Genomic DNA, 27,106 nt, shown 5'->3' on the forward strand with positions numbered 1-27,106 from the left:
CTTAAGGAAGTGTATTGTCACGGTCCAACAGGGACCAGCTGCTGGACTGACAGTGACGTGTGTCTGAAAAATGGTTACCGACTGTCCACGGAGAGACTCGCATCTGTTGCCGTGCAGCCTTGAGAAAAGTTCACGGCGAAGGAATGCGTTTGGATGAAATGGAGAATGAGCTGGAAAATGGCTGACGGCTTCATTTGGACGAGTTTAATTTGTCATGGATCACCGTTTCAGCAGCTGACGTGGATGAGCGCTATGGCAGGGTGCTCATTTGGAGACGGGGATGGTGTTCCACAGCTCTGGATAGGATGTGCACAACTGTTGTGGGACACGCAGACGGTGGCCTGGCTTTTTTAAATGAAGTCACTGGTCAGTCAGGTGCTCCAAACATGTGCGTTCAATTGAACGTGTCTGTTTGGTTGAGGCGTGAACGACTTTAAGTGCACAATCGGTCTGCTGGGATGATGGTTTTCAATCCAATCGGTGTCCAACCGACTCCATCAACCCTTCTGCTTCTGGAAAAACACACAAACACACACACACACACACACACACACACACACACACACACACACACAAGCAAACATGTGGGACGCCTCAGTCGCCTCTTCAGATCAGGCCTCTCTCCCGGTGGGGAATCTTGAACTGAACCCAAAAGGAATCCGAAAGAAAGAAGCTCTCTATTCTCAGCATCCCTCTGACCCTCTCTCATTCTGTGTCCGTGTGTGTCACACACCAACACACACTCTCTCTTGCCCTTTTCTCCCTCTTTCTCCCTGCTTCACCCTTTCTTTCCCCCCCCCCCCCGCCCTCTCTCACTGGCTGTCAATAGCTTGCACTGCAGCCTGAAGCCGGTGCCAGAGCTCAGCCTCTGAGCCACAGATAAAGCATTAAAGCCAAAGGACTGAAACAGAATCACCTCTTCGCTACTTGAAAGCGCCACTCGGGCCCTCTTCTTAAAAGCTCCACCTGAATAAGCTTCACCGGCCGTCATGCATTTTCCCTTTACCCCCACCAGCAGTTTGCTGACACACCTTCACACCTCTGATGCACCAAGTCACAGGATGATAAACTGTTGTGTGCTCTACCATTTTCTGATCTTACGCCGATACGTTTAAGATCTGGTCAGGTTTAGGTGCAAAACTAACTTGTTGGTTTTAGGGAAAGATTGTGGTTTGAATTAAAGTTAAAAGAACCAACATTGACCGTCTGTTGGAAATAAGAAACCAACTCAATCTCCTGTGGCTAGTCCAACGTTTTATTGACCCATCCATCTGCCCCCAACCTCCTCTTCCTCATGCTGACTTTGTGGCTGGATGTGAAGGGTTAGTTAAAACAGTAAAGTATGTAGCACAGGCTGCATTCTTCATCATAAATATATGCGCTGTTACAGTGATATCCTGAACCAAAAGTATGTTGAATGTGTAAAAATGTGCACAGCTGCTTTTTAATCGACCCCATCCCACCCACCAGCACATAATGGTAATGCCTTTGCATGTTATTAATGGTGAAAAACCTCATTTATTTTTAAGCTTTAAAATGCTATGTTTGTTTGACACCGCATCGCAGGGCCTTGCTCCCTTAGTTGCCATGGAGACACCATTAGGCAGTGGTGCTGCACCGATTCTTGTATTTCTTTTATTTATTTTCCTGCATAACCCCACGCCAAACTGCGCTGCTTGTCGGGGGGGGGGGACTCGCCTGTGCCAACTGCAAAGTGTGGGTGGATACATGGGTGCACCGAGAGCGAGTGGGAGAGGATAAGAAGAAAGAGATCAAAACAAGGTGGGAGGGATGGAGAATGAATGAAAAAAGTGAGGGGGAGGGGGAGGATGACAAGGAGAGGAATGAATGATAGAGACAACGAGTGGGAAACACACACACACACACACATGTTGGATCACAGACTGGTATACAGTGCGCACAGATGACTGGATTGCATACGCGTGAGTGAGCAGGGCGAGTGTGTGGGTGGAGGGATGCCGCAACGGTGCAGCTTACTTTGCCGTCAGATTGATCCCTGCATCCGTCTCTCCGGGGCTTCTCACTGCATTACCTCCAGCCAATTCGCACAGCACGAGGCCACATCCAGAGTCACTCTTATCATGATCACACATGGGGGGGGGGGGGGGGGGGGGGTTAGTAGTGATAATCTTTTTTAGATCACTGTACGTACAGTGTATTGACTTGTTTTCTGAGACAAAAAGACATGTTAAAATGCAACGTAGTAGAAGTCAAATGGGCTGATTGAGTTACTCATCATCTTGTTCAGCGGGTGATACAATCTTCTGGAGCATAACCACTTTTTGTTAATCCACTGTGACTATTTGCTCCTTTCTGTTACTGATCAACTAACGAATGATTTCCTGCATCAATTGCGATGCATAAACAAAACCACATGCTCACCGTGTTCGCATGTAGTTCGATGATGGAACGATGATATTGCAACTTAAGCAACAGCTAAAGTTGCACACAGTGAAGTGCTCTGTGATTCTCATCGGTTGCATTGTTGCTCTTGGTCAGCAGGTGTCACAATTGGACACCAGTCATTTTTAATTTCTGTGAAAACGCCGTAAATGCATGATTCACGGCGTGTTGGATCTTATGCTTTTAAAGGTTTTGCTTCAACATGGGGCGCTTTGGTGACGTCCTGAGTCAGAAGTGCTGCAGTATAGCTCTGAATGGAATGAGTTGTATTTCAATAAAGTGATGCTTTTGTCCTTTCTACAGTGGATTTGTGTTTCACAAACTCAACCACATTTTACTTTAACTGGCTGGTTAAATGACGTGGTTCAGTCATGTTCAGCCATTATCGTTAGACTTCTCTCCGCAGGTGGTATCTGTCTTTACCACCTGCTTCTACATCAGTCAGTCAAACAGCCGTTGTCTTTTCTGGTTGAATTGGTATTGGATGTTTTCGGACATAACGTGGCATATGCTGTGTTGATATTCTGCGTCTCCAAAGATGCGCTGAAAACATGGCTTCAATCATCTAGATATATTATTCTGCTATCCAGATGTTGCAATCCTGCCTCTTGTCTCGTGCTTCAGAATCACAACTCCATCAATACACCACCTTCAAGTACAAATATATAAATTGAACCATGATTGCCTTAAATATATATGATTGCCTTCGGTTTTTGTTAGACCAGGGGTTCTTTGAAATTTCAATCCATCACCCCGGGACCTGCGTTTTTATTAAATATGTAGCGGCCTCCAACATCTCTTGGACTCCTGACTCATTATGGATCCCGCTTCTGCTTCGCCGGGCGAGCGTTGCGGCTAACGCAGACGCTTAGATCTGTGACAGATAGTCGTGACCTCCGGGGATAACGAGGTCATCATTGTTAGCATTTATTCAGGGCCTTGTGATAAAGGTGGCAGTGGCAGCTGTAGTGGTCTGTTCTGTTTCTTTCGTTGACTGATGCATCGCAATCGACTTTAAACCTTCCAACCGATCCTTTTGATGTAATAGTAATGGTTTCCGTCAGTAACATTTCAGAGTTACGATGAGAAGCAAAACAACAGCGTTTGTTCTGCAAACCAAAACGATCAACCAAAAAAATCAAGCGACTGGTTGAGATCCAGCATCGTTCATCATAGTAATAACCATCTTGGGACTTTAAAGAGTCTCAGTCTGTATTTGTTGGTGCAGGGATACAAATGTGCAGCCAAATAAGACTTCAACTAAGATTCAGATCTTCCCTTATCCAAATATCCCTGTAACAGAAGACTCTCATGAGCACATCGTGACCCTCTGGATCTGGACTGCACCATGGCCGAGAGGCTGGCAGGATGAACTTTACTGTTTCTCCTCTTTACTCTCTGTGCTCACTCTCCTCCATCCACCCACGCACACAACGGTACGCACACATTCTCTTGTCTCAGTCCTGGGAGCTCTCTTTGCTGTGTTTACTCGCTGTGCTTTTCTGCAGTACAAGCACAAGCAAAGTTTGATATCGCCTTGGACGTCTTGAAAGAATCAAGTGTGAATCTGCTGCTGTGAATTCTCTCTGAACGCCTCTCGCTCTCTCTCTCTCTCTCTCTCTCTCGCTCTCTCTCTCTCGCTCTCTCTCTCTCGCTCTCTCTCGCTCTCTCTCTCTCTCTCGCGCTCTCTCTCTCTCTCTCTCTCTCTCTCTCGCTCGCTCTCGCTCTCTCTCGCTCTCTCTCGCGCTCTCTCGCGCTCTCTCGCTCGCTCTCGCGCTCGCTCGCTCGCTCTCTCTCTCTCTCTCTCTCTCTCTCTCGCTCTCTCGCTCTCTCGCTCTCTCTCGCTCTCTCTCTCTCTCTCTGCCTGACTTCAGCACAGAGATGAGTTCATGTACTGAAAGTGTGCAGTTTTGACAGCACCAGAAGCCAAACCACACAAACAAACCATCCAGAGCCGCTCAATGGTATTAATGTGTACTCTCACAAGTCTTTTTACTCATGCCTTCACAAACCCTACATTAACAACTCAGCCGGCGCATTAGAGACTATCTGAGGACTGTTTGAAGCTCCCATTCTGCACTAGCCTAGCACTCGCTAATGAGAGCAACGGCTGCTAGACCTTATTTTTGAGGCATTTAGCCTTTCAAGAGAACTTTTTCATTGCAATCAAAAACTGCTCTCCAGCTTGCCCCACACGCCAAATGGGCAGACTAGCAGCAATAACCAAGCTGTTATATTTATTAAAGGAAGTTGATGAAATGCTTTTTATGAATTTATTTATGTATTCATTCAATCAGATGAATCACTTTATTCAAGTTGAGAATTTTGTATTTTTAGGGTCATAAAATATTTCAACCCGCCGCACCCAAGCAGTGCATCTCGCAGATATGTTGAGTTTGGGACTAAGCTATCTGTAGATTGTGAGTAAATACATCCACATGGTAGGCTGGCCGCTGGTGAAACCACAATGCCGTCTACTTTTCTACACTAGCTGGCTAAATGCAGAAGATGTGATTTGTTTGTGTGTTTGGATGTTGAGGGGTTTCAAGGCACCGTAGATGGAGCTGGGCAAAATGTAACTGCTGAATGTTTTCAATGAGTAACATCTTATGTTGTACGAGTAGTTGATTGCAGCTTTCTAGTAAATTGCCCAACATTGGTAATTGGTAACACTGTGTTGAAGGCACTGTAGGGCCCAGAAGCCTGGCAACATGTCTCTTACACTGTTTGTTGTTTCCTGCTGGCAGTCACTCTGTAAGACCCAGTCATTTTGCAGGCTTGAAAGCCTCCTGTTTGTGCTTCGTAGCTGTCCACACAGGCAGCAAATTGCTATTTGGTTTCAGTTGGTAAATCATAGCTGATGGCTTTGCCACACTCAAAACAGACGTAATGGGAGTCTTTTATGGAGCTTTTCATTCTGGACCCTTGTAACCTTTTGGGTGAAATGTGACGGTAACTGTAACAGATTACAAATGCAGTCTGAGGCGGCATCATCTATTTGAATGGATTCCAGGTACAGGCAGCTGCAGCGGGAAGTACAGCAGGTGCAAATAGTTGCGTGACGAAAAGAGAATGGGAGCAGACTGGGTTTATCTGGTAGACGCTCTGTTAAAGTTGACCCCCGTTACGACCTGAAGACTCAACTGTAAGATCCCAGACTGACCGACTCCGCTTGTTTTTGACCTCAAGGACCTTTTTTAATATCAGATAACCAAGAGAATGATTGTCGTTGATCACTTTTTCTATGAAGTGACCAAATGCCTTGCCATGTGCTACAGTAGCGTATGACACAGGAGTCACTTCGCTGCCATCTTGCTCACCGCATTACACAGTCAGTCATCACGAGAATGCAATTACACCCCCCCCCCCCCACACACAGCTCCTATTAATAGCCTCAGATAAATCATCAATGTGACATGTCCGTGACACACTGCCAAATTCTAATCCTATGGCTGTGGCCCCAAAACATAATGCGTCCCAACAATTCAGATGGGGAATAACTACAATGCCACAGACATGAAAAACAAAACTCACAGTCACGCTGCTGGTGGGAACTGTGCTTCAAAAACACACAGCTGCCTCAGCGAGTGCAGCATTGAGCCATCAAAAACACAAATGTCACATTTACACCTTCACCATGTGGTGCTCCGTAGAAATATGACACCTCCGCCATTGATGTGGTGGCAATCTAACACTTTCATCACCACGTCCATGTGTGTATGGGCAACACACACGACCGGCGGCCCCTCCTCTTCCTCACAGCTGATCTGCAGCAGGGCGAGCCAGAGACCATGCTGCCTAGTAAGATGCCGGGTCATTAGGACAGGTGGTGCCGCTGTGATGGCCACTGAGCAGCACATGTCTGGCATTAACACCTACAGACAGGACTATAGATGAGCACACGCGGGTCATTAATCATTGTCCCAGTCAAATCAAATCAGGACGTGACCTGCTATTGCACGTCCCTGTCAGACATGGAAACGGCTAAAAAGTTAGAGAGGCATGCCGGCTTGTGACTGTATGTTAGTTTGCATCTCATTATAAGCTGCAGTGAATGTGAGCGTTGTCTGTTACGTGCCATCAGGTAGCTTGGGGTAAAAGTTGGGGTGTCACGATTCTTTCAAAAGCACGATTAAATTGGACTTTTGATTTTAAGGTCAGGATTAGATGTCATTTTTAAAGATCCACAGATCATTGGTTTCATGCCTTTAAACAACAGAAAGAAGATGCACTAAAAGGCACGAGGGGGCTTTACAACAACAGGTGAAGTAACTCAGTTTACGAGATACGCCTGAATGCACCACGAAAGTACCTGTCGGCGCCCAAATGCTTTACAGTGCAAAGCGACGTGGACACATAATCTCACGAGGAAGGCAAACCCCCTAAGCTGTGCTGTCTTTCATCTGAAGAGGTTTCCTATAAATAACTCGATCTACGATCCTGCTTTTGACTTCGAAAGTTGAAATCGAAAGCTCGTTTGGATCGATTTCCAATTTCGAATCTAAATCGTTCCGACCCCGAACTCAGAGAACTGGATCAACTGGGGACGAAATCAGCCGACTCCCAGTCCCCATCTTAGAGACGAAGACAACTCTCCATTCGCCTGCCAAATGCAAGCGTGAACCCTTCTCCATGAATGGCAATGGAGATCGTCGTGTCAGCTTTCTAAACTTACTGAACAGATGCACTGTACAGATGGGCACTTGTCTTTTTTTCCCGAGCAGGCATATGAAGCCATCTTTCAATGTGTCCAATAGGCTTTCAGAAAGCTTGCATTTATGATATCATTCCGGCTGGCAACTAGAGCATCCAGGGCCTGCCACATCTCGTCTTATAATACTCAGGCATTGTTTTGAAACTTATAGAACAGTTTAAAATGATAATGTTCACCGCTGCAGACTAGATAATGAAGACTTCACGGGTCGCTCTCTCACTGGGCATCAGACCTGCTTTTCTTAATGAATAGAAGCCAGACAAAAATTCAATTCATTTACACATGTGCCAGTCTGAATAATAAGGACTTCTGTGACTTTGTAATCCCATCACCGGGATATGCTTTTTGCATTGTTGATCTGTTCTTTCGGCAGCTGGCCATTAAAGAAAGTGCATCATCCCAGGACCATCATTTATTCAATCTTTTATACTTGCGACTGTCCTGCATTGCCTCGCGTGCTCTTACTTGAGAGACTTGGGAATAATTTCATAGCAGACCACAGCGAAAACACACACACCATCATCTCCGCCTCTTTTGCACCATGGGTTCCAAAGCGTGCATTATTTACATTTACAACAAAGGCGGGTTTTCATTTTATTATTCATGTGTAAGCCGCCGTCTAGTCGGACGCATCGGTAAACACCATTCAATTCTTATAATAGAAACATCCTTGATCAGAATACTGGATTTGTTTACACCCATAAAACTGAAATAATTCTCCATGGCTACACACACACACACACACACACACACACACACACACACACACACACACACACACGCTGTTCCATCATTCCTGCCGTTGCTGTTGTGGCTCCTGCCAGGCTGATTAGGTCCAGGCTCTCTAAGCCATTACAGTGTTGATTGGAATCATGTTTTGTTGCAGGGTTGGCAGATGCTGATCGACAAGCAAACTCTCAGGCATGTTCCACATATGGGAGTTGATGTGCTCGCCATTAATTAAATCACCCCGGGCCATGGACTGCCAGTGGATGATGGCTTTTATTTACGGAGCGTAAATCGCCGGCATTGTGGGGAAAAATTCATATGAGGCAGGCCTCAGCGAAGCGCACTTGTCCCCCGAGTGTTCTTTGATGGGATGGATTTATTCCATACAGCTCTGTTACTGTGATTTAGACTCCACGTCTCTCTGTATTGCAGCCACAGAACGACATCCACATGTCTGCATTAAATGACTCAGACAGACGCGATCATTGGTTCAATCCCAGATTCACACGTCAGCGCAGAGATTCATTTGTAAATTTGACGATAGACTCGTGTATCACTGCGTGTTTTTCGGCCAAAACCAGCCAAGTCGTGACTCGACTTCTATCCTTGGGAAATTCAAGGCTGATTCTGACACAGACAGACCGCTCCCATAAGTTCCAGCTGTTTATTGTCCCCGGGCCATCAATCCCTCTCTGCTGTCTCTAAAGAGACGAATGACTAATGGAGATGAGGCTCGACATTCCTTATCTCTTTCTCACAGTGAAATTGATGTCTGAGCCGCTGAACGTGAGCCCAAATGCGAACGATCTGTGAAACGCTGATGCAAATCCATATTTGACCTGTTATTGAGGTAAGTCATGTTCGAGAAACCGAAGTGTGACATTACCGGTGCTCTGGTTCTGTCTTATTTCAAGCACAAAGAGGAATATGTTTCAGACACTTTCATCTGTTTATATTCTCTCATGTGCTCCTTTTTCATCCTCTCACCAGTTACACCACCACTTGTACAAGCAGACCTCCCCAGTAACCATCACCCAACACCTGGCCTAACTTTCTCTTTGTGACTGAGTCACATCAATATTCGCTGATACAAGCAAGCGGACAGTTTGGGTCAATTGGATTATTCTTTTATATCCAGTGAGGCAGATATGAGGTCAGGATGTCTTTATACTGGTATAGATTTTATTTAAAAATACAATTCAACTGAACTGACAAATGAGACGGCAGAAAGAGACAAAGATCCGTCTGAGCAGCAGTTAAATAAGAATAGAACGTGTTGCTTTCGCAAATTGATTTCTATGGCGATAGAAATAGAAAGTCACGTGTTAACAAAATCAGGATCAGGGAATTTTTATGAGCAGCTAGCCAGTGAGGCGCTCACGCTGGGTCTCACATACACGAACCTTACCGGCCTTAAGTCCTCAAACATAGGGAGGATTTTGAGACCAAAGCGAGTGCAGTCTGGTGAATTTGAGTTTGAAAGAAACTGCTGCATTCTGGTGACTTTTAAAGCATCACCTGCATGCCAGGATACAACATTTGGTGTAGCTATTGTGTTGTGTGGGTGGAAACAGTCGACTTTTAGAGTCGTAGGGATTCAACAGGCTGTGCTGTGCCAGAAGGACAAGAACAAATGTGTGAGAAGGCGTCATAAATCGGGAGGTAAGCAGGAGAGGGCATTGAAGAATCGCCGGCTTGGATAACGTCACACGCAGAGACGGAGTGGGACTTCATTCTCTGCTCAGGACGACATTACTCCACTGCTATCATGACATAGCAACTGCTGTTATATTAATGCTCGGAATTTCAGATGTAGCACCTCTAACCGACTCAAAAGTGTTGTTTTTTTTCGCTCCAATTTAGAAGGTGCTCCCCTGCGCTTTAAAAACAAGGCACAAATCTGTTTAAACCAGCTTCTCTCTAATCACCCTGCGGCCGCTCCCCTCTTGCCTTGAAAGTGAAAACACGGCGGTGGCATTTTAAAGTAAAGCAGAGTAGTGTGAACACACCCTCAGGTGGGCGCAGCTGCCCACCTGTCCACCTAGAGGAGCTGGTGCAGGCCAGTCGGTGACCAACAGGCTCATTTTACATGCAAAACATGAATACAGGTGCGGCATGATAGCTTACTGTTTGTTGCATGGCAGGAACAATTCTTTACGGTTAATTCTCGCATGTATGATGCAGCTTGAACAACTCTTTGTGGCATGATACTCCAAGTACAAGAGCATCACATTCCATCTCTGAATACGCTCAGCCACCCTTTCTGATTCCAATTCATGTAGATCGTTTGACAAAGACTGATTATTATGACATGCCATGTGTTTTGTTTTCGCGCTTTAATCACCACAGGTTGTCAGCAGTTCTCAGCCTCTGTGGAGAACAAAACGCTGAGAACTAAAACCTGAGCTGGCCCCGTCCGGAGCCAGCTCCCACTTAGTCATGGCTACTTAAAGGCAGCTCTGATGGACTCGTGCGCTGGCGGCCTGCTAGTTAGAGCTCGCTAGCCCGGGCACTCTGACTACAAGGTCAGGGCTAATATACTCCAGACGTTATTTCGGAGAGCCCTCAGTCTATTAACGAGCTGAAACAATGGACTGTCACCATTCAAATGTATGCATTGAATACATACTTGGTGCAGAAGGCGTGTACAGCCACCAGCACCCGCAAGTGTAGCAGCACACGCGTACGTCCACTTTAGTGCGTGCGTGGACACATTCTAGTACAGGCTGCGTATCCAGAGTGTGTTGGTGCTGATGCGATGGTGTGGGCGGGGCTCATCTGGGGAATCCATGCCTGGTTGCGCACCACTACCCATCCGTCCACATGGCCCACTGATCAATGCTCAGAGAGCATGCAAGGGAACAGTGTGAATTCCTATCGAGCAGACTCTGCATCAGCGATCTGTTCCCTCAGTCATCACTCACCTGCTGTACCGCACTTTGTTCAAATCGAGGAGTTTAAACCAAACGAATGGCTGCTTAGATAAGTGAACGATATAATCTCTGCAAATCCTCGCGCCGCCAAAGTAGGAAATAAATAACACCCTGTGATTGACGGCCAGGGGCTATGAAGTCGTAAAGAGGACATAAAATAGGCCATCGATTGAATATTTATTGCATTTACAAATGCAGTTCAGCTACGACTCCATGACTCATGAGCATATCTGTTGAGGATGACCCCGCGTCGTGTAATATTCTTCTTTCTGTCAGAGAGAAACCCGCTCTTCAACCCCTGACTTCAAGCATAACCAACAGGTCCTCGAGAGAGGACCACGGGGTTGAGGAGCGAGTAAAGAGGGTTAGCGTCCCGCCTCCATGGTGTCTCTCTATCTGGACTGGAAGTGGGCCACATTAAATCAGTCTTGGTGGAGGAGGCGGATTAGCTTCATGCTTATGCCGCTGCTCTAAGTAAGAGAGTGCGAGGGAAAACACTTTGCGCACAGGAAGGAGACTCCTCAAACACCTCGTTTGCCTCCTCCGCCTCCTTTTTCACCCATTGTCATAGCAACGGGGTGTCTGCAGACATGCAAGAGCTGTGATGTGCACGTCTGAATTCACATAACTGCAGTGGCTTTTTGTGTACGTGATGAAGACCCGTGTGAGAGAGTCCTCAAAGGTCTGCTGTCTTGAGGCCGGGGATCGCCTGCTCTTTTTATGAAGCGAGTCCCTCCGATCCTCCTCTTCCTCTCGTCTCTCTGTTAGTGTCTTCCCTCACTTCTTTTGCATCACTTTCTGTGACACCCGTGTACTCTCTCTTCTCACACGTAATTTCTCAGAAATGCTGCAGTTTCCTCCCCCCCCCCTGTCTTCTCCTTCCACGGCCGAGGCAGCGTTGCCTTCCCTGTAGCTGCAGAGCAACACAAAAAAGAGAGCTGTATTGCGGTTGCTAGGCTACAGAGGAACAAGGAGCATCTCTGAAGATGTCCTCCGTTATGAATTACCACATTGTATGGCCTTTAACATTAAGGAGCTTTTGACAAAACACCTCTGCTGCACGCTCGACTGATTTACGCGGTATTCCCCACCTGCCTGACGCCGACAAACGGGGGTCAGGCCAGTGTCAGCTCCCTTGTAGCCCTTTGGGTTTTTTGCACTGTAAGCACCTTCCCTTGTAAGTAACACCTGCAGTATCTAATGGGTGGATCCTATGGAGAACGGTTGCTTCTGTATATTGTGTGCTGTGACACAGATTCAAGCGCCACTGGAGGAGACAGGATGTTAAAAGCTGTGTGACAATAGCAGGTCATCATGCTGCAGGGAAAGCCCAGAGAACAGCGTGATTGTGTCAGTTGTGTCATTCAGCAGTATAACGAACCGCATCCTTACCCGTTCAATGTGGTTCAAGCAAACACCTCTATCTGGTCCATCAAGCATGATTTATATGTGTGGGTGTGAAGCTTCCTTAATTCCTCTTCCTGCCTGAGGTCATTGGCAAAACAGTGTTGGTCTAGTGCACCCGACATATACATTGCTAATGATCCATTTGGTGTTAAATATACTGCAGACCGCTCAGATGCAAACGCTTCCAAAGATACCAATATGTGGAATTATGTGTACATTTAGAATATTAGGGTTGGGGCAAACAAAAAGAATAATTTCTGTGCCTGGACAGGCAACCACGCACTGCTGTCCGAAATTAGCAAATGTAATCATAGTCGTAAATAAACATAAAGTGCTTTTGCCGTACGACAGCAGACTATAGGACAGGTAGATTTCTTTTCTTCAAATATTATGACATGATTCTCATTCAATGACAACTTTATTATCATAGTACAAGAACACATGTGAGCTGTCAAAGTCCAGGGCTTGAATATTTTTTTAATTAAACGTTTCGTTTAAAAAATAAATGAAGGTCTTTGCATCTTCAGAAAAACATGTTTAAATCCTGTTGGACTTCAGGCAACATTTAAGAACAACTCTTTCCGAAAGCAATCTTCAGGTCCCTCTGGAATAATACTGTTTGTCAGTAAAGGCAGTCCCTCTACACAGCGCTTGTGATTCCACCGGATGAAACGCAGCGTTTCTCAGAGGAAGTAGCAACTTAGAAACAATTAAATGAATACATATCGCTCACTTCTTTTAGTTCTGTGTAAAACAAGTACTCGTCATACAGACTTTTTAAATACACTTTGTCATCTGTTTGCGTAACAATAAGTTGTAAGCAAAGCCGCTCCCCAGGCGATGCATTTACTCGTCAACAAAGAGACAGACGGACACGGCACAGATCCAATATGGCCGCCCAGTGACATGGCCGACCAGGTGTTAGACACGCTGCCTCTGGGCCTGCTTCGTCTGCTTCCTCCTCACACCCCATTAGGCCGATTCCAGGAGCTGGAGCATAATGCAATACCCTGGACAGTACTCGTAAGGTAAACACACACGTAAACGTGCACTGCTGCATCTGTACCGCGTACCAATCCCAGGCGGTAGCGGTCTGCGCCAAAAGCAGCAGGTGTGCAGCTTCTGAAATCTGTTGTGCGGAGATGCCGGGTGCCAATCTTTCTTAGTTGCACAGACACCCGATCACGTGGAACAATGCTGTGACATTACGGCGACGTGGAGAGAGAGACAGAGGGAGTGTGGAGGAGGTGAGGAGGGTGCTTCCTAGCGATGCCAACTTTTCTGTTACATCTGCATCCAGCACGTGGAGGGTTTGGCAAGTTTCTTTTGATATGTTGGAATTGGCGAGACAGTGGGTTGATGAGTGAGTGAGTGAGTGAGTGAGTGAGTGAATGAGTGAGTAAGTGTGTGTGTTTGTTTTCCAAACGGGATGACTCACAACTAGACCTGGTCCTCCTCTGTAAGTTGTGTGCAAAAGAGAAATAAACAGAAATTTGCCTCCAATGTTGAATTGAGTTTCTGTCTGTAGTGACGGCATATGGTGTGTAAAGATGAATAGGAATACCACACACACACACACACACACACACACACACACACACATACACAATTTGATGTGTGATGCTGCTGAGAGTGCTGATAGCCAGAAGAGTTTTCTTTAAAGAGTGAATTGTCGGGCAGGGTGATTTATCAGTGAACACTCTCAGTCGCTCCCACTCTCTCCCTCCCTCCCCCCTCTCTCCCTCCCTCCCTCTGTCCCCTCCATGTCCCTCTGTGTAAAATATGAGCACAGCAGCCCTATAAATCTGGACGGGAGATAATGAGAGTTGGTTCCCTCAGTCCACTGGGCCACCAGCCAGGCCCGGTGCCAATGACATCACCCTAGCGGACAGATGTGTGGTGACATTGTGCCATTGCTCCTGAGTCAGACACACACTCTCATGCATACATAGACACACACTGGCACATGATGAAGGAAGTTGGAGAGGCTCTGCCTTGCTCAAGTGAAAAGTTAAATTGATAAGCAATAAAACACAACTTGCTTCAATCCATGGTGACTCTGGTGGCATTGTAATGTAAATTTCAGTTTGGTGTTCTGCAACAATAATTGTTCTATTTAACAGTGTCGCTGCCGTGAGATGGGTTTCTAATTCAAACCAAATGACTTAAATCAATCTCGACTCATTTTCTTGATGCAAATGAAGTGATTTACGTCACCTTGCCCTGTTCCTTAATTGAAAATTACTGAAACAAGGAGAACTCCATCGGAAACGAATAGAGTCATGTTTTTCCGCTCGTTTTAGGAGGAAAAAAAAACCCCAAACCCGCCTGCAGAGAACCCCATGCACACACAAACACAACACACTTTGTTCTTCCCTGTCTCTGTGTCTTACCCCTCTCCCACTTTCTCCTTTCTGTGTCTTGTTTGCGTTTTGTACACAAAACTACACTGTCTGAATGAATACAAATAACAGACAGTCGCCTCAGTACCTCTGTCACTGGCCTTGCTGATTACTTGCCTGACAGACTCTCTGTTCTGATACTTCGTCCGCTGTTATCGAGCACAATGACGTACACATGTTGGAGGCAATGAGCTGCAGTGGAGCTTGGCAATGATGGCATGTATTGATTCATAGAAATAACAGTTATGGGACATCAACCCCTGATTTTCCTTTTTACAATTCATTACATTTGTAGTTAAAAGCAAGCCCTCGTGATTATTGTCTGTGGAATTGACATTTGTAGAATAGAGTGCCTTTCACGAATGGAGGGATTTAAAAAAAAAAATGCTAAGTCACTGAAGCACGTAAACAAACGGTGATGCTGCGTAGGCTCGGCATCAATTCAGGATGTTGACCTTCTCGGATATTTATATCCTGGTGCCGTTTTGCTATACTGTAGAAAACAGTTGTTACACTAATTATACATCCGGCGCATGCTGACTCACTGCATTGCCGCTACAGGTGTGTGGCTGCAACAAAGTTATATCTGTTTATATCTTTTTAGCTTGAAGGAAGACAATAAACATGTGTTTTATTGTAAAAATGACAACTTCTCCATATTTGGTGTCATTAAGTAACACAATTCTTGTAAAAGTTTTACTTTATGTTATATGAATTTAAAGATGGCCGTAGATGCCTGACACAGATTTATGATTTATAAAAAATGCAAGACACGCTGCAGTTTTCAGTATACATTTAATGTGAATTGAGCCCAAAGATGACAAGACAGTTTGATTGACACGTTTATGAGCTCTCTGCTTGTGAGTGCCTTCACTTACAGTATATGACTTGTCACATATCCGTCACAGTCTGACATCAGCTGACCTCGGATGCACCGTCGTGGGCGGTGGTAAATAACTGACTCGCATCATGTTGCCGTTTGCTCCTCTTTGCAAACTAAACACGCGGTGGCTGACGAGGATTGTCACTTCTGATCTGGGGAAGAGTGAAGAAGAAATGATGATGAGTGAGTGAGAGAGAGAGAGAGAGAGAGACGGGAGGATGGAGGGAATAAAAAGGGTGTGCACATGCAGGGGGGAAGGAGAAGTGAGGGACGTGTCATTGGTCGTCTCCGCCCCCGTCGTGTCAATATGGCCATCTACGGGGCTGAGCGCTCCTGATAGATGCCCCAGTAAGACAAGGGGCTGCTGGGGCGTGAAGGAGGCCATCAATATCCTCTCGGCACAAGTCCCTCTGTCTATACAGCTCTCTCTTTCTCTCCGGCTCGCCATCCTTTTCCATCTGTCCAACCTCACTTGTCCTTCCCCTTTTCCACACATCCACTTCTCTTCTTTTTCCATCATCCGCACTTCGGGCACCGTTTAGAAGTTGCAAATCACTTAAATACGGTCTCAGACTCCTACGTTCAGTCCACTCCTCCGCCTTGAACTATTTATCTCCCTCTTCTTCTCCACTCCCCTCGCCTCCCGGGAGGTGAGAGAAACCACCTATCAATCTGACCCGGGGGCCCTTGGGGTTGATGGAGAAACGATGGTATGTTTTACCTCCTCCTCTTTTGTAATGACCTTCTCTTACCTTCCTCCAATCAAATCCATCCCTTCAATCCTCCCTGTCGGGGTTTTTGCCTCTTATCGTCACTGACAGGTGTGGAGCTCAAGGAACAATGTGGGGAACAAACTGCTCAACGAAAAGTAATATATTACTTCCTATACCTACACACACAGACTGGACTTACTTTAAATGTCAGTTGAGCTGTGTTTTCGGCGTTGGTCAATACATATTTTGTACCTGATGGACAGATATTAACGTCAGTCACTTGTAAACTCAAACTCAAGAAACTCTATCCTCAGCAATAACGCTGGAAGCAGTGTTATGAATCTCCCATTGCAGTTAGATGTGCTTGGGTTTTTAGTTAGCATCAATGGCCTCATAGCCACACACACACACACACACACACACACACACACACACACACACACACACACACAGATTTCCTAAATAGACAGGGGATGCATCTTGACATGTGATGGCTTTTTACTTGGCGCAGAATGACAGCGCTTGTCTGTAACTGAAGGTCGTGCTTAGATCCGTGCAGTCGCGTCACTCCGAACGCCCACTGATTCGTCCACGTAGCCACAGGAGCCAACTAAAAGGTTGTTGTTTTTTTCTTTTAACCATTTATCATTGATCATGTTTTGGAGCTCCCACAGCAGTGGAGCTGTTTGTAGATTTCTCACAGTGTCTTCATCCACAAACACTAATGGCTGGCATGATTTCAACACTTGCTGTTTGATGTCAGACGCCAGCTGTTTCCCTTCTTAGGAAGGAATATTATGAATATTTTTGGCAAACAGCTCCTTCTATTGTAGGTGCTGACTCCCCTCTCCATTTTAGAAAGTGATATTTGTGGTTCTCTGCTTTATAATCTGCTGTTATTGCACTGGATGTGAGTTTTGATGCTGCATGTAACAGAGAGTTTTGCCCGACGGTAAACTCAAATTACATTGAATGAACAATCAACTCTCCAATTATCATCGAGTGTCATGTTTTACCCCATGATGCAATCAATCGAAGAGCCGGATTAATGCATTACATGATCTACATGACGCAATATGTTATGATGGCTTTGATGTCACTGTGGCAGTAAAATGCCGGTAAACACCTCTTCAATTCAAGTGCTGACTATAAATGTTGATTTGGGAAATCTAAAATACTTCTACGCTTTTCTTGTTGAGCGTGTGTGGAGACTGGAGACGTTAGCTTAGCATAAAGACTGGAAAACAGGGCTCCATCCAAAAATAACACAACAACAAAATATTACACACAAAATATTATAACAAATATAGAAGCAGCCTCGTCTCCTCTGAGAAGTGCTAGATCAGCTCCAGGGGGAGGCCGCAGATACGCAGCCCCCCCCCCCCCCCCCCCCCCGCTGAAGATGGATTGTGCCGGTGAAGGGGAAGGTAAACTGAAATTGGTGATCGTCCACACGGATGGGGCTAGAAGTTGTCGGCGTGGGACTGTGTGTTGTGCCAGTATAACTGTGTGAGTCGGTTGATCTGTGTGTGGTCATGCCTGCGACCGCGTCGGTCCGTCTGCGTCGGCACACATCGGTGCGAGCCGCACATTACCGTGCACTTCCCTTTATTGACTCATATTAACCCAGTCGAAATAAACAAGTCTTTATTTGACTTGTGTCTCGCAATCTGTGCGCCGCCCAACTCACAGCAAACAAGCAGAGTGTGAATGGGCCGTTCCTCTCAGTGCTGGGGAAGTTCACCAACTCCCCGAATACAGTTCGTCAGGTCTCGCACCTTGCTTTATATAACCTGGTGTGTTCTCTCGGAGACTCTGCATTCTTGTGGAAAAAAAGCCAAGAACAGTCCTAGCACTAGCTAATTAGCGCCTGTGTCTCACACGTATCGTATGAAATAGAGAAAGATAGAGAGAGTGAGGGCAAAAGAAAGCATCTAATGTGGAAATGAAGGCTTTGATTATGGATGAATACATTATCAGATCAAGGCTAAGGATTTGCTCTCCGTGCATGTTGTGTTTGGAGACGGGCTGATACCAGGGGACTCCAGTGAGTATCTCTCTGTTTGTTTACTCACAACCAGTGAGAGGTCAGAGCAGAGTTTCGCTCTATTTTCGAAGCATGCTAACTGAGACTAGCACACTAAAATCGACTGCAATAAAACCATCTCTTACATTTGTATGCGTAGAAGTATGATAACGGTAATAGTATCTATAAACCATTCAGTAATCGACTTGATGTCAATTTTGTCGCTGTGTTTCTTCTTCCCGAAGTCGGTCTTTTTCCGGGTTCCTTTTCTCTCTACCTCTCCGGTCTATTTTCTCCTCATAGGAGATCATGGCGCACTTCAGACAGTTGCTTGAAACCCTTTTCAGTATCTTGGGTAGCACAGGAAACAGGAAATCCCCTGCCTTTAGCCGTGGTTTCAGAGGATGAATCCTTAGTTATAATTGTTTACTGTTGCTGCATGATATACATATGTTTTTTTTATCTTGAACTGTTTATTTTTACTATTAAACATCGAATGGATTTTGTAGCTGTACTTTATGTTTCGTGCTAATTAGCAAATGTTGGCACACTAATGCGCTAAACTAAGAAGCGGAACATGTTAGCATGCTGTTGTTAGCATTTAGTTCAAAGCACATGTGTGCCTAAGCACAGCCTCACCGAGCTGTAGAATCTTAATGTCATTAGATGACACAAACAGATTAAAAGTTACCAATCGTGCGTCTCTTTAACCCCCACCTACGGATTAGGAGCAGTGGGCTCCTGAATAGCACTCAGGGAGCAAGAACAGTCGACGGGGATCAAACTGCCAACTTTGTGATGAAAGACGACTGAGCCACAGCCGCCCCTGTCACTAGCCTTGAACGCGCCGCAATGGACGGGGAACAGCGTTTTCGGGAAGTTGAAATGAGGAGTTACCTCTACGATTCCTCCTCATTTCACCACACAAACCTAAATAAGGTGGCAGCTGGTTCGAGGGAGGTCGCCAGGGAGCGGAAAGTCTTCTTTTACTTCCAGTAAATGTACAAAAATAAATAAAAAATGATTCAACATATAACAGAGCTGCATAGTGACCGAGTCAGTGAGGACAGAGAGCGTCCAATGCTAACGCAGATGCTCGCTTGCTGCTCGCTTGCTGCTCGCTTGCTGCTCGCTTGCTGCTCGCTTGCTGCTCGCTTGCTGCTCGCTTGCTGCTCGCTTGCTGCTCGCTTGCTGCTCGCTTGCTGCTCGCTTGCTGCTCTGCCCCTGTGCAGCTGCTCCGGTTGCACCAGTCGATGTTTACGCCATCGCTCTGCATCCTCAAAAGCGAAGGCATAATAAGTTTAGCTGACAGCTAAAGGCTGGCAGCCACTTTACACCTTCAATTGGAAAGCAAATGAGAATTACCCAAGAACAGTTCCCATACTGTAATAGCAGCCTGACCAAGATCAATATGGGCTCCACACAAAGAAATTCAAGAGCACTTTAAATTTAAACAGACAGGGAAAACTAATGGAGCCAATTGCTTTGACTCTGTGGAATTATATTGTAGGGAGTGGGAAGTAAAAAAGACTAATTAAACTTGTAAATTCTCTCCAGGCTTCGGATTTCCGCCACTGCACTGCCGGCCACAGCGCTTGAGTGCGGTTTAACCCCACAGACCTCCACCGACCCACAGAAGCACACATGAGAACAGAGATCCAAATAAAGAAACAGGGCGATGCACTTACCTCTGCAAAGTGACAACAGCAGCTGCGACTTCTCGGCGCAATTGTCTTTTCAGTCCTCAGTGTTCTTGTCTGTGGTGTGAGCGTGCAGCATGCTCTGACAGCAATGGAAACTGAACCCTAGGACTTGGCTTTTTGATGGACACTTAATTGAAGAAAAGCATTTTGGAACTAGAAAAACTAAGAGGTGTTCTGAAGACTTCTGAGCCAAATGTGGGCCCAGTGCTCAGGAAAGAACAGGATGATGAGATGGCGGCAGAACTGTGACACTTAACAACCTGCCCCGGACTGACAGTGACGACAGATGTTTAAAAGTGCTCTTTCATTCGTCCGCCGGTCTGCCGAGCTGTCCTCGTTTCAGTCGGCCCACGAGCAAGGTCACCTGGGGAGAGAGAATTGATGGACGTGTATTGTTTTGCGTTTGTACCCCCATGAATGTACAGCAGGGATTTGACCCCTTCATAGGAGCCGTCTCACTGTTTTTCACCAAAAGTCACGAGTCCGAGGTTGCTGCACATTTAATTAAACCCCTCATTAGCAGTGATTAGATAAAGGGAAGCATCGCTCTGCAAAAAAAGCAAAAAAAAAAACAGACTTCTTTTGGCCAAAGCTACGTCAGGGATGACAGACGAACACTGACACGCCACAGCTGTTTTGGGCCCGTCTGTGAAAACTAAGGCCTGAGGACATAGAGCTCATTTTCATCATCATTCTGTTCATTATGCCCAGTGTCAGTCTTTGAAACCAAACCCATTTAATGATCTTATTTGATTAAAATAATCTCGGAGGCTGCCTTCACTCTGTTGGCTCCTGGGAAGAAAAAAAAACCGGGATGCTTAATCATGACCAGTAATGCACTTCTATTGAATTATATTTTGAGGCTTACAGTCCAGTGTGCTGTTATGTTTGCATGGGAATAATGCATAAATGCATGATGCATGTGAAGCTGGTATATGCTTGTATTAAAGGATGTTTCCTAATGTGAACACTAAAACTGATGCAATCACAAATCAATGCATTTTTCTTTGCTTTAATCTAAATTTCTCACCACGGTTTGAGTCTTCATATTTTTGGCACACACGTGCACATGGCAGTGATGAATTGAAGCAATATGATCTATTTTTTTCCCTCTGACGCCTGTCTGTGCATCTTTTTATGCAACTGCCTTTGGCTGATGGTCATATTATGCACGGCGGCTGGGTTCCTATTAAATTGCACATGGGTACCACTGTGCAAGGACATTAGGAGCAAAAAAAGCACCGTTGTTCTCCGTGTTCTTTGTTCAGCTTTAATGTTTTTATTTGTTTTTGACAGAGAGCGAGAGAGAGAGAGAGAGAGAGAGATGTTGAATCCTGAATAGCAGTTGTTGACATTTTCATAATTATAAAGGGCGGTGACACTGACATTTGTTGTGCACGCACAAACATAGACTTTCGCATGTGTGTCGCCTCTATTAATCTCCTGTTGTCTCTCTTTGGTCCTTGTTTAGAATCACAGTGCACACTGTGTGGTGAACCAGAAGGTGAGTGGGCCTCGCCATTCCCCAATAGCTCTTGTCATCGTCATCTCCCGGCTTCTTGTTTGGCTGTTCGGGGGAGGGTGGGAGGTGGAGCGGGGGCGACGCTGTGCTGCAGACACACTGTTCTTCAGTCTTCCTCATCTCAGCAAAAGCAACGGTGCGGGCCGGGATTGCGGTTCCGACATAACATACACTGTACATAAAGATAGCGTCCTCCTGGTTCTGCTTCCATTTAATGCCGTTGACTGTACTGTGATGAATTCAGAATGAATTCAACAAATGTAACCCCAGGAGGCGACCATCTTTGTGCACTCTGACTGACCTGACTGAGTGGCAGCATGAAGGCTGAAGGACACAGCTTCAGAGGGCTGAATGACCACACTTGCTTCTGCTTCACATCTCACTGAATGTTACAGTTTGTGAACACATCTCAATCCATGAGTGTCCGTGCACTACTGACACCAGTCTCATTCCCCATTGGCAAGTGCAAATCATTCCCATAAGCCTCAATCCATTTTGATCCTAAAGCCAGCGTCTTTCTCTTTGCATGAATTGCGTTTTGAGGGACGCTCGTTCCTCGGCGGTCCCTCTCCTCAGCTGGTCGCGATCGCTCAAGCGTTTCATCTGTTCTCTGTTGTTGGCTTTCATATGTGAGTCTGCTGTTGCTGACAATCCCGCAAAAAACAATAGTGACCAGAAATGACATGTAAACACAATAGGAGCTGACAGCGTTGGTTCTATTTCGCAGTGAGAGGGGTGAATCTGGAAATAACCCTTGAACATGTTCAGTGACAGGCTCAGTGACAGATATGATATTTCCCCCTGGACTTAACCTTGTCCAGGAATCAACCATGTGCCTCTCAGTCCAATAAGCATTATTCTACGTCTCAAAAATCAATGGTGCTCTCTCCGCTTTGCTTGATTGGATTAAGAGGTAATCCCATCAAGCGCGATAACTGTGTGCCTGTGACCTTCCTGCGGAGACGGGCAGAGAGGCCTGAGGGAAGGACAGGGAATACGTGTGTGTGTGTGTGTGTGTGTGTGTGTGTGTGTGCGCACAGTATGTTATGTGTGTAGCTGGGCAGAAGGGAGCACCAGAGGCGCCTCAATGGTGTTGCTCCATGTTGCTCCTTGTTGCACAGGGCATCAGGGCCACAGAGCCACAGGGAGAAGAAGTGTGGTGTCTTTGATACCTCCAGGGAGAGACCAACCCCGGATGGAAAGAGAGACGCTGTGTGTCTGTCGCGCTCGGTATCGACCCCTTACCTCAGTGTCTGGAGAGATTCTTAATCTTGTATACTTGTTCTTTTATCAGCTTGATTTATTGATTTCAAACACACGCTTGCTAAGTATACATACTGTATTTTATTGAGGTGCAGGCATTTTTATAACCTCAGACGACGTTAAACACATGTATTTCAAAAGTGTAGCATAGTTTAGTTAAATAGAAAAAAGTTGAAAAAACCATGGTAAAAGCAGCATTAATTGGCCACTTTGGGCCAGCAGAACAAGCTATCGACATTGATATTTTCTCAGCTCATAAGGGGATCTGCTAAACAGTTACTTATTTACACATCCAGCAAATATGGTGCAGCGTACGCCTTCATTTGGAGTTGTATTTCTGGCCAGCTGATAAATGACCGATAAAAGTTCAATATTTGCTCTCCTTTGAGCTCCCGAGGGAAATCTCTGGGGTTTTTTTAGGAACTAAATGCTCCACTATAGTGTGCAGTGAGTTTTTTGTTGTTGCTGAAAACAGCTCCTGCTGTGCCTAGAAATGAGGCTGAGGATAGCTGAGAGACAACTTAAACAGCGAAGTTGCCATAAAACCAGAAGAAATGGCTGAAAGATGCTCAAACGCTGCGTAAAGCTGAGGAGAACTGCAGAGTCAGAGGGTCATTTCTTTGTGGGTTTATTATGGCTGACGTCTTTATCATTTTAGCCTCTGTTAATATAACGACACTGAGTAGTAAAGTCAACTTTTCAATGTACAAAATAGTGCCATTTAATCATTTTTATTAAAACTGAGGTATCATATTGTCACTGGTGTTCAAAATCGAATGAAATACTCAGCCCTCACCTCCATGTTTGTGTGTTTGCTGTGTTTGGATTGTCGGAGAAGAATTGAGTGCATTAACAAGGCAAACCAAGGCCTTATTGCCTGCAGGTAATTGGTGTCCTGCGAGAGAGACAGAGAAAGGATGTGTGATGGAGACGGACAGAAAGAGCTTGATGTGCCAACATCTGCACATCTGGTCCCTTTGTCTTTGTTCAGAATGCTGAGCCAGGGGCAACATGTCCTGCTGGGACCCTCACCCCCATATCTCATAATGCATGTGCACCAAATAACACACAGCGACACATAAAAGATTATTGGACCCTATCGTAGGAGGCAGCATGACACATAATAGATATTTATGATTTCGGGGGGTGTCAGGGGACTTTGTCAGTTCGTGATTGTTAGAAAGTCCAAGTGTACTTTCAAAGAATGTGTTGATTCCCGTTTCCTTGAAGCTTTTACTGAGTAATTTGTCGTCCTGCAACGGATTATAAAACTCCACGGTTTTGCCGCAGATACTAATTGCCGATCATTGATAATCCATATTGGCAGATACAGATCCATTTGTTGATAATAGCAGCTGGTCTATGGCTTCTTCTTCTTTTTTTGCCACTGTCCAAACAATCATTTCAACGCTCCGACATCAGCGTGAACCATCAAAGATTCTAAATGTTATCCTTTTACTTTGTTATAGTCATCTGTATTTTTTTCTTCTTCATTTTATTTAAAAATAAAAACACACAATTCAATTAATAATGAAATAAAAGATTGTACTTCTATGGATTAAAACAAATGTTGTCATTAGTAGTTTTAATGATGTATTATAAGCTGCTTAGAGCTTAGTGCAATCAGGTCATAATTCATCTCTAATATCTATTTATGTTGCTGTGAAAACATCTCTTGAAACAACTGTATTGATTAAAGTTTCTCACCAACACTACATGAGATTGCATGTTAATAATAGCTCTCCGCCTGTCAATTTAAACACGGATTAATTGCTTACAATGTAACATCATTAAGGATTGACGACTAGAAAAGCATAATTGCCGATGTCCTGATCGCATATTTTACTGAATATTGGTGGATAACGACTGCAGTAAAACTGTATTTCACACTGTGATGGTTAACGTTAAACTATCAGAGAACTTCTCTCTCTCAGAGAATCCTGGGATAGCACGGGGGAAGCTTGACGTCCCTGCAGGCAAAAAGACTGATGGGCAGCAGAGACACCGGGCAAAGTTTGAACCAACTCGGGGGGGGGGGGGGATGTCTTGGATGGGCTTTTGTTTGCGAACGCTCCCATTTATGACTCATTTTTAAAAAGACAGCCAGAGCTTGTAGGCAAAACTAAATGCAATACTTGTTTCCTTTCAGCGAGATGACTCACTGATGAATACATCGCCCAATATTGGTGTCGTTATCACCCGTGAGCTTCATGTTCTGAGGCGGAATGCGGTCAATAAAACGAGAGTGATACTTTTGAATTCATTGCTGCCTCTAACTTCGCTGTAGCTCATGTGGTTTTATTGGACTCTGGGGGTGATAACAAGATCAACTGACCGTCGGCATGCAAACAGTCTCATTACTATGAAAGCTCCCAAAGGCAAATTTGACTGTGGGGGTCATCACTTTTGCTCTATGGTGCAGAAATCATTCAGGTCCCATTTCATGATGGCAGTTAAATGCCAAACACTCCACTTGATCATTTGGATGGGCATTAGCGATGGAAGGGAATAAATATGACACGCTTTCACTTTGGATTAGTTGCCAGTATGAGAATAGACAGTTGGATAAAAACCAGCGTATCTCAGGATATTCTGCACAGATTCATGGCGGAACGATTACCATAACAAGTGTGATCTGATGCTTGTGAGGCCAAGTTCAGATTTGCAAGATTTATTCAGACAGAGCGACATGTAGTCCACAAGATGGGCAAACCTTTGGCGGGAAAATAGGTGATGCTCGGTAAGCAAACACATAAGTCATGTTTGAAATGTGACAAAGTCTATCTTGCTCTTGAGTTAACTATATTTAGCTTTAAAACATTTTACAGTATGCACAAGGGGCATGACTTTGTCTTCTGAGAAGGGCCATGGCGGAAGAGAACCACGTTATGTTTGTACATAACACACGTAAAGTTTTGAATTCAGTCCATTTTGTTGATTCAGGGCAAATAAACGGGATGAAGGATTCACACAGAGAATACTTGATTCAAGTAATATGACCAATCTGAAAACATTTATTTGAATCATTGTAAAGATGGAACTGTAATAGAGCGTTAACAGTTGGATTCCGGTAGGAAAGTCCTCTAATGGGGCACCAGTGCTTTTGTACACCGTCTTGTCCGTCTGACTCTTTTCCCTCTTCTTGCTCTTACTCTCTTTCTCTCATTTCCCTCATTGACACAGTTTGTTAACTGCATTAATGCATTATGTCACTCAAAAATGGCCGTTAAGAACTCTTCTGATTGCTGCTGAATATATCACCACCGTCTACTTAATCAAAACCTAAACGTTACAACATCCACTAAAGTTTGCAGTATACTGAGACTGGCAGAAATAAATCGGCCAGGTAATTCTTATCTTAAGTACTTCTCTCTCTTTCTCTTCCAACGCGTCCTGCCTTTGTCCTCTTCTTAATAAGAGTGTGTCCACTGCCTCACACTGCTGTGGTCATCAATGCTGAGGTCTTCTCCCTCCGGGCGCCACTTCTTTCAGAGCTGCTTATTTAAACCCCAAACCTGGCCTCTGGGAGCCTCTTGCTATCTTTCTCCTTCACCACCTCTCTGTTCCCCTTACTCTTTCAAAACACCTACACACACTCACACACACACACACACACACACACTCAGGGGCAAAGGTGGGAATTTCTCTCCAGTTTGTTCCACCCAGTCAGGCATGAACTCTTGAGATTTTTCAGTGACTAGAACCAATTCCTGTACTAACAAACTCCCTATTAAACCACCAATGTCATCACTTCACATCATGCTTCTGCTCTCTCTCTCTCTCTCTCTCTCTCTCTCTCTCTCTCTCTCTCTCTCTCTCTCTCTCTCTCTCTCTCTCTCTCTCTCTCTCTCTAGTCAGCCCTGGCCTATATGATCTAGGGGTCTCATGCGTATGGAGCCCCGCAGAAATGAATCACCGCTCTCAAAGGTAATGGCACCTTAGAGATGCTGGTGATTACAGAGCACCGCAAAGCCTCCGTATTTAAGCCCTGTGTTGGTTTTTGATTACAATCAAAGTTCATTGCTGCACTTCTTTTTTTTTCTTTTTTTTTTATGAAGTCTCCGCAGAGGCATGGCATGGCCAGCCGAGCGTCAGACAGGGCCCTAGATAGCGCGCACACTGTTGCTGCGTATCGTCTCAGAGAACTCAGAAGAATGGATTCGGGAGAGCATGAGACTGATGGCGACCGTCATCACCAACACTCCTATTTTCAACCATCTGAATTCCCACAAAATGTTCCACCTTTTGAGCATTTCCTGCCGCATCAGCCGTCGGCTTTTCACCAGCGTTTCCTGCGTACGCGCCAACTCTCTCCGTTTGAAAACTAAATTGACGGCGTCGACATTTGACATTGCGCTGGCAGAGCAGCTCGTAAAACAAGCAGGGC

The 27,106-nt window shown here is 45.3% G+C and overlaps 1 protein-coding gene across 1 annotated transcript in view; it reads left to right on the forward strand.

Annotated features, from left to right (window-relative positions):
- dlgap2a (discs, large homolog-associated protein 2a) overlaps positions 1–27,106 on the forward strand; it is a 116,530-nt gene that overhangs the window by 34,929 nt on the left and 54,495 nt on the right. The window contains exon 2 of the mRNA XM_079286113.1: positions 21,406–21,438. Coding sequence (XP_079142239.1) covers positions 21,406–21,438 — 33 coding nt within the window. The remainder of the gene's footprint in view (positions 1–21,405; positions 21,439–27,106) is intronic.

This window comes from Melanostigma gelatinosum, assembly GCF_949748355.1.
Source record: "Melanostigma gelatinosum genome assembly, chromosome: 16".
NCBI lineage: Eukaryota > Metazoa > Chordata > Actinopteri > Perciformes > Zoarcidae > Melanostigma > Melanostigma gelatinosum.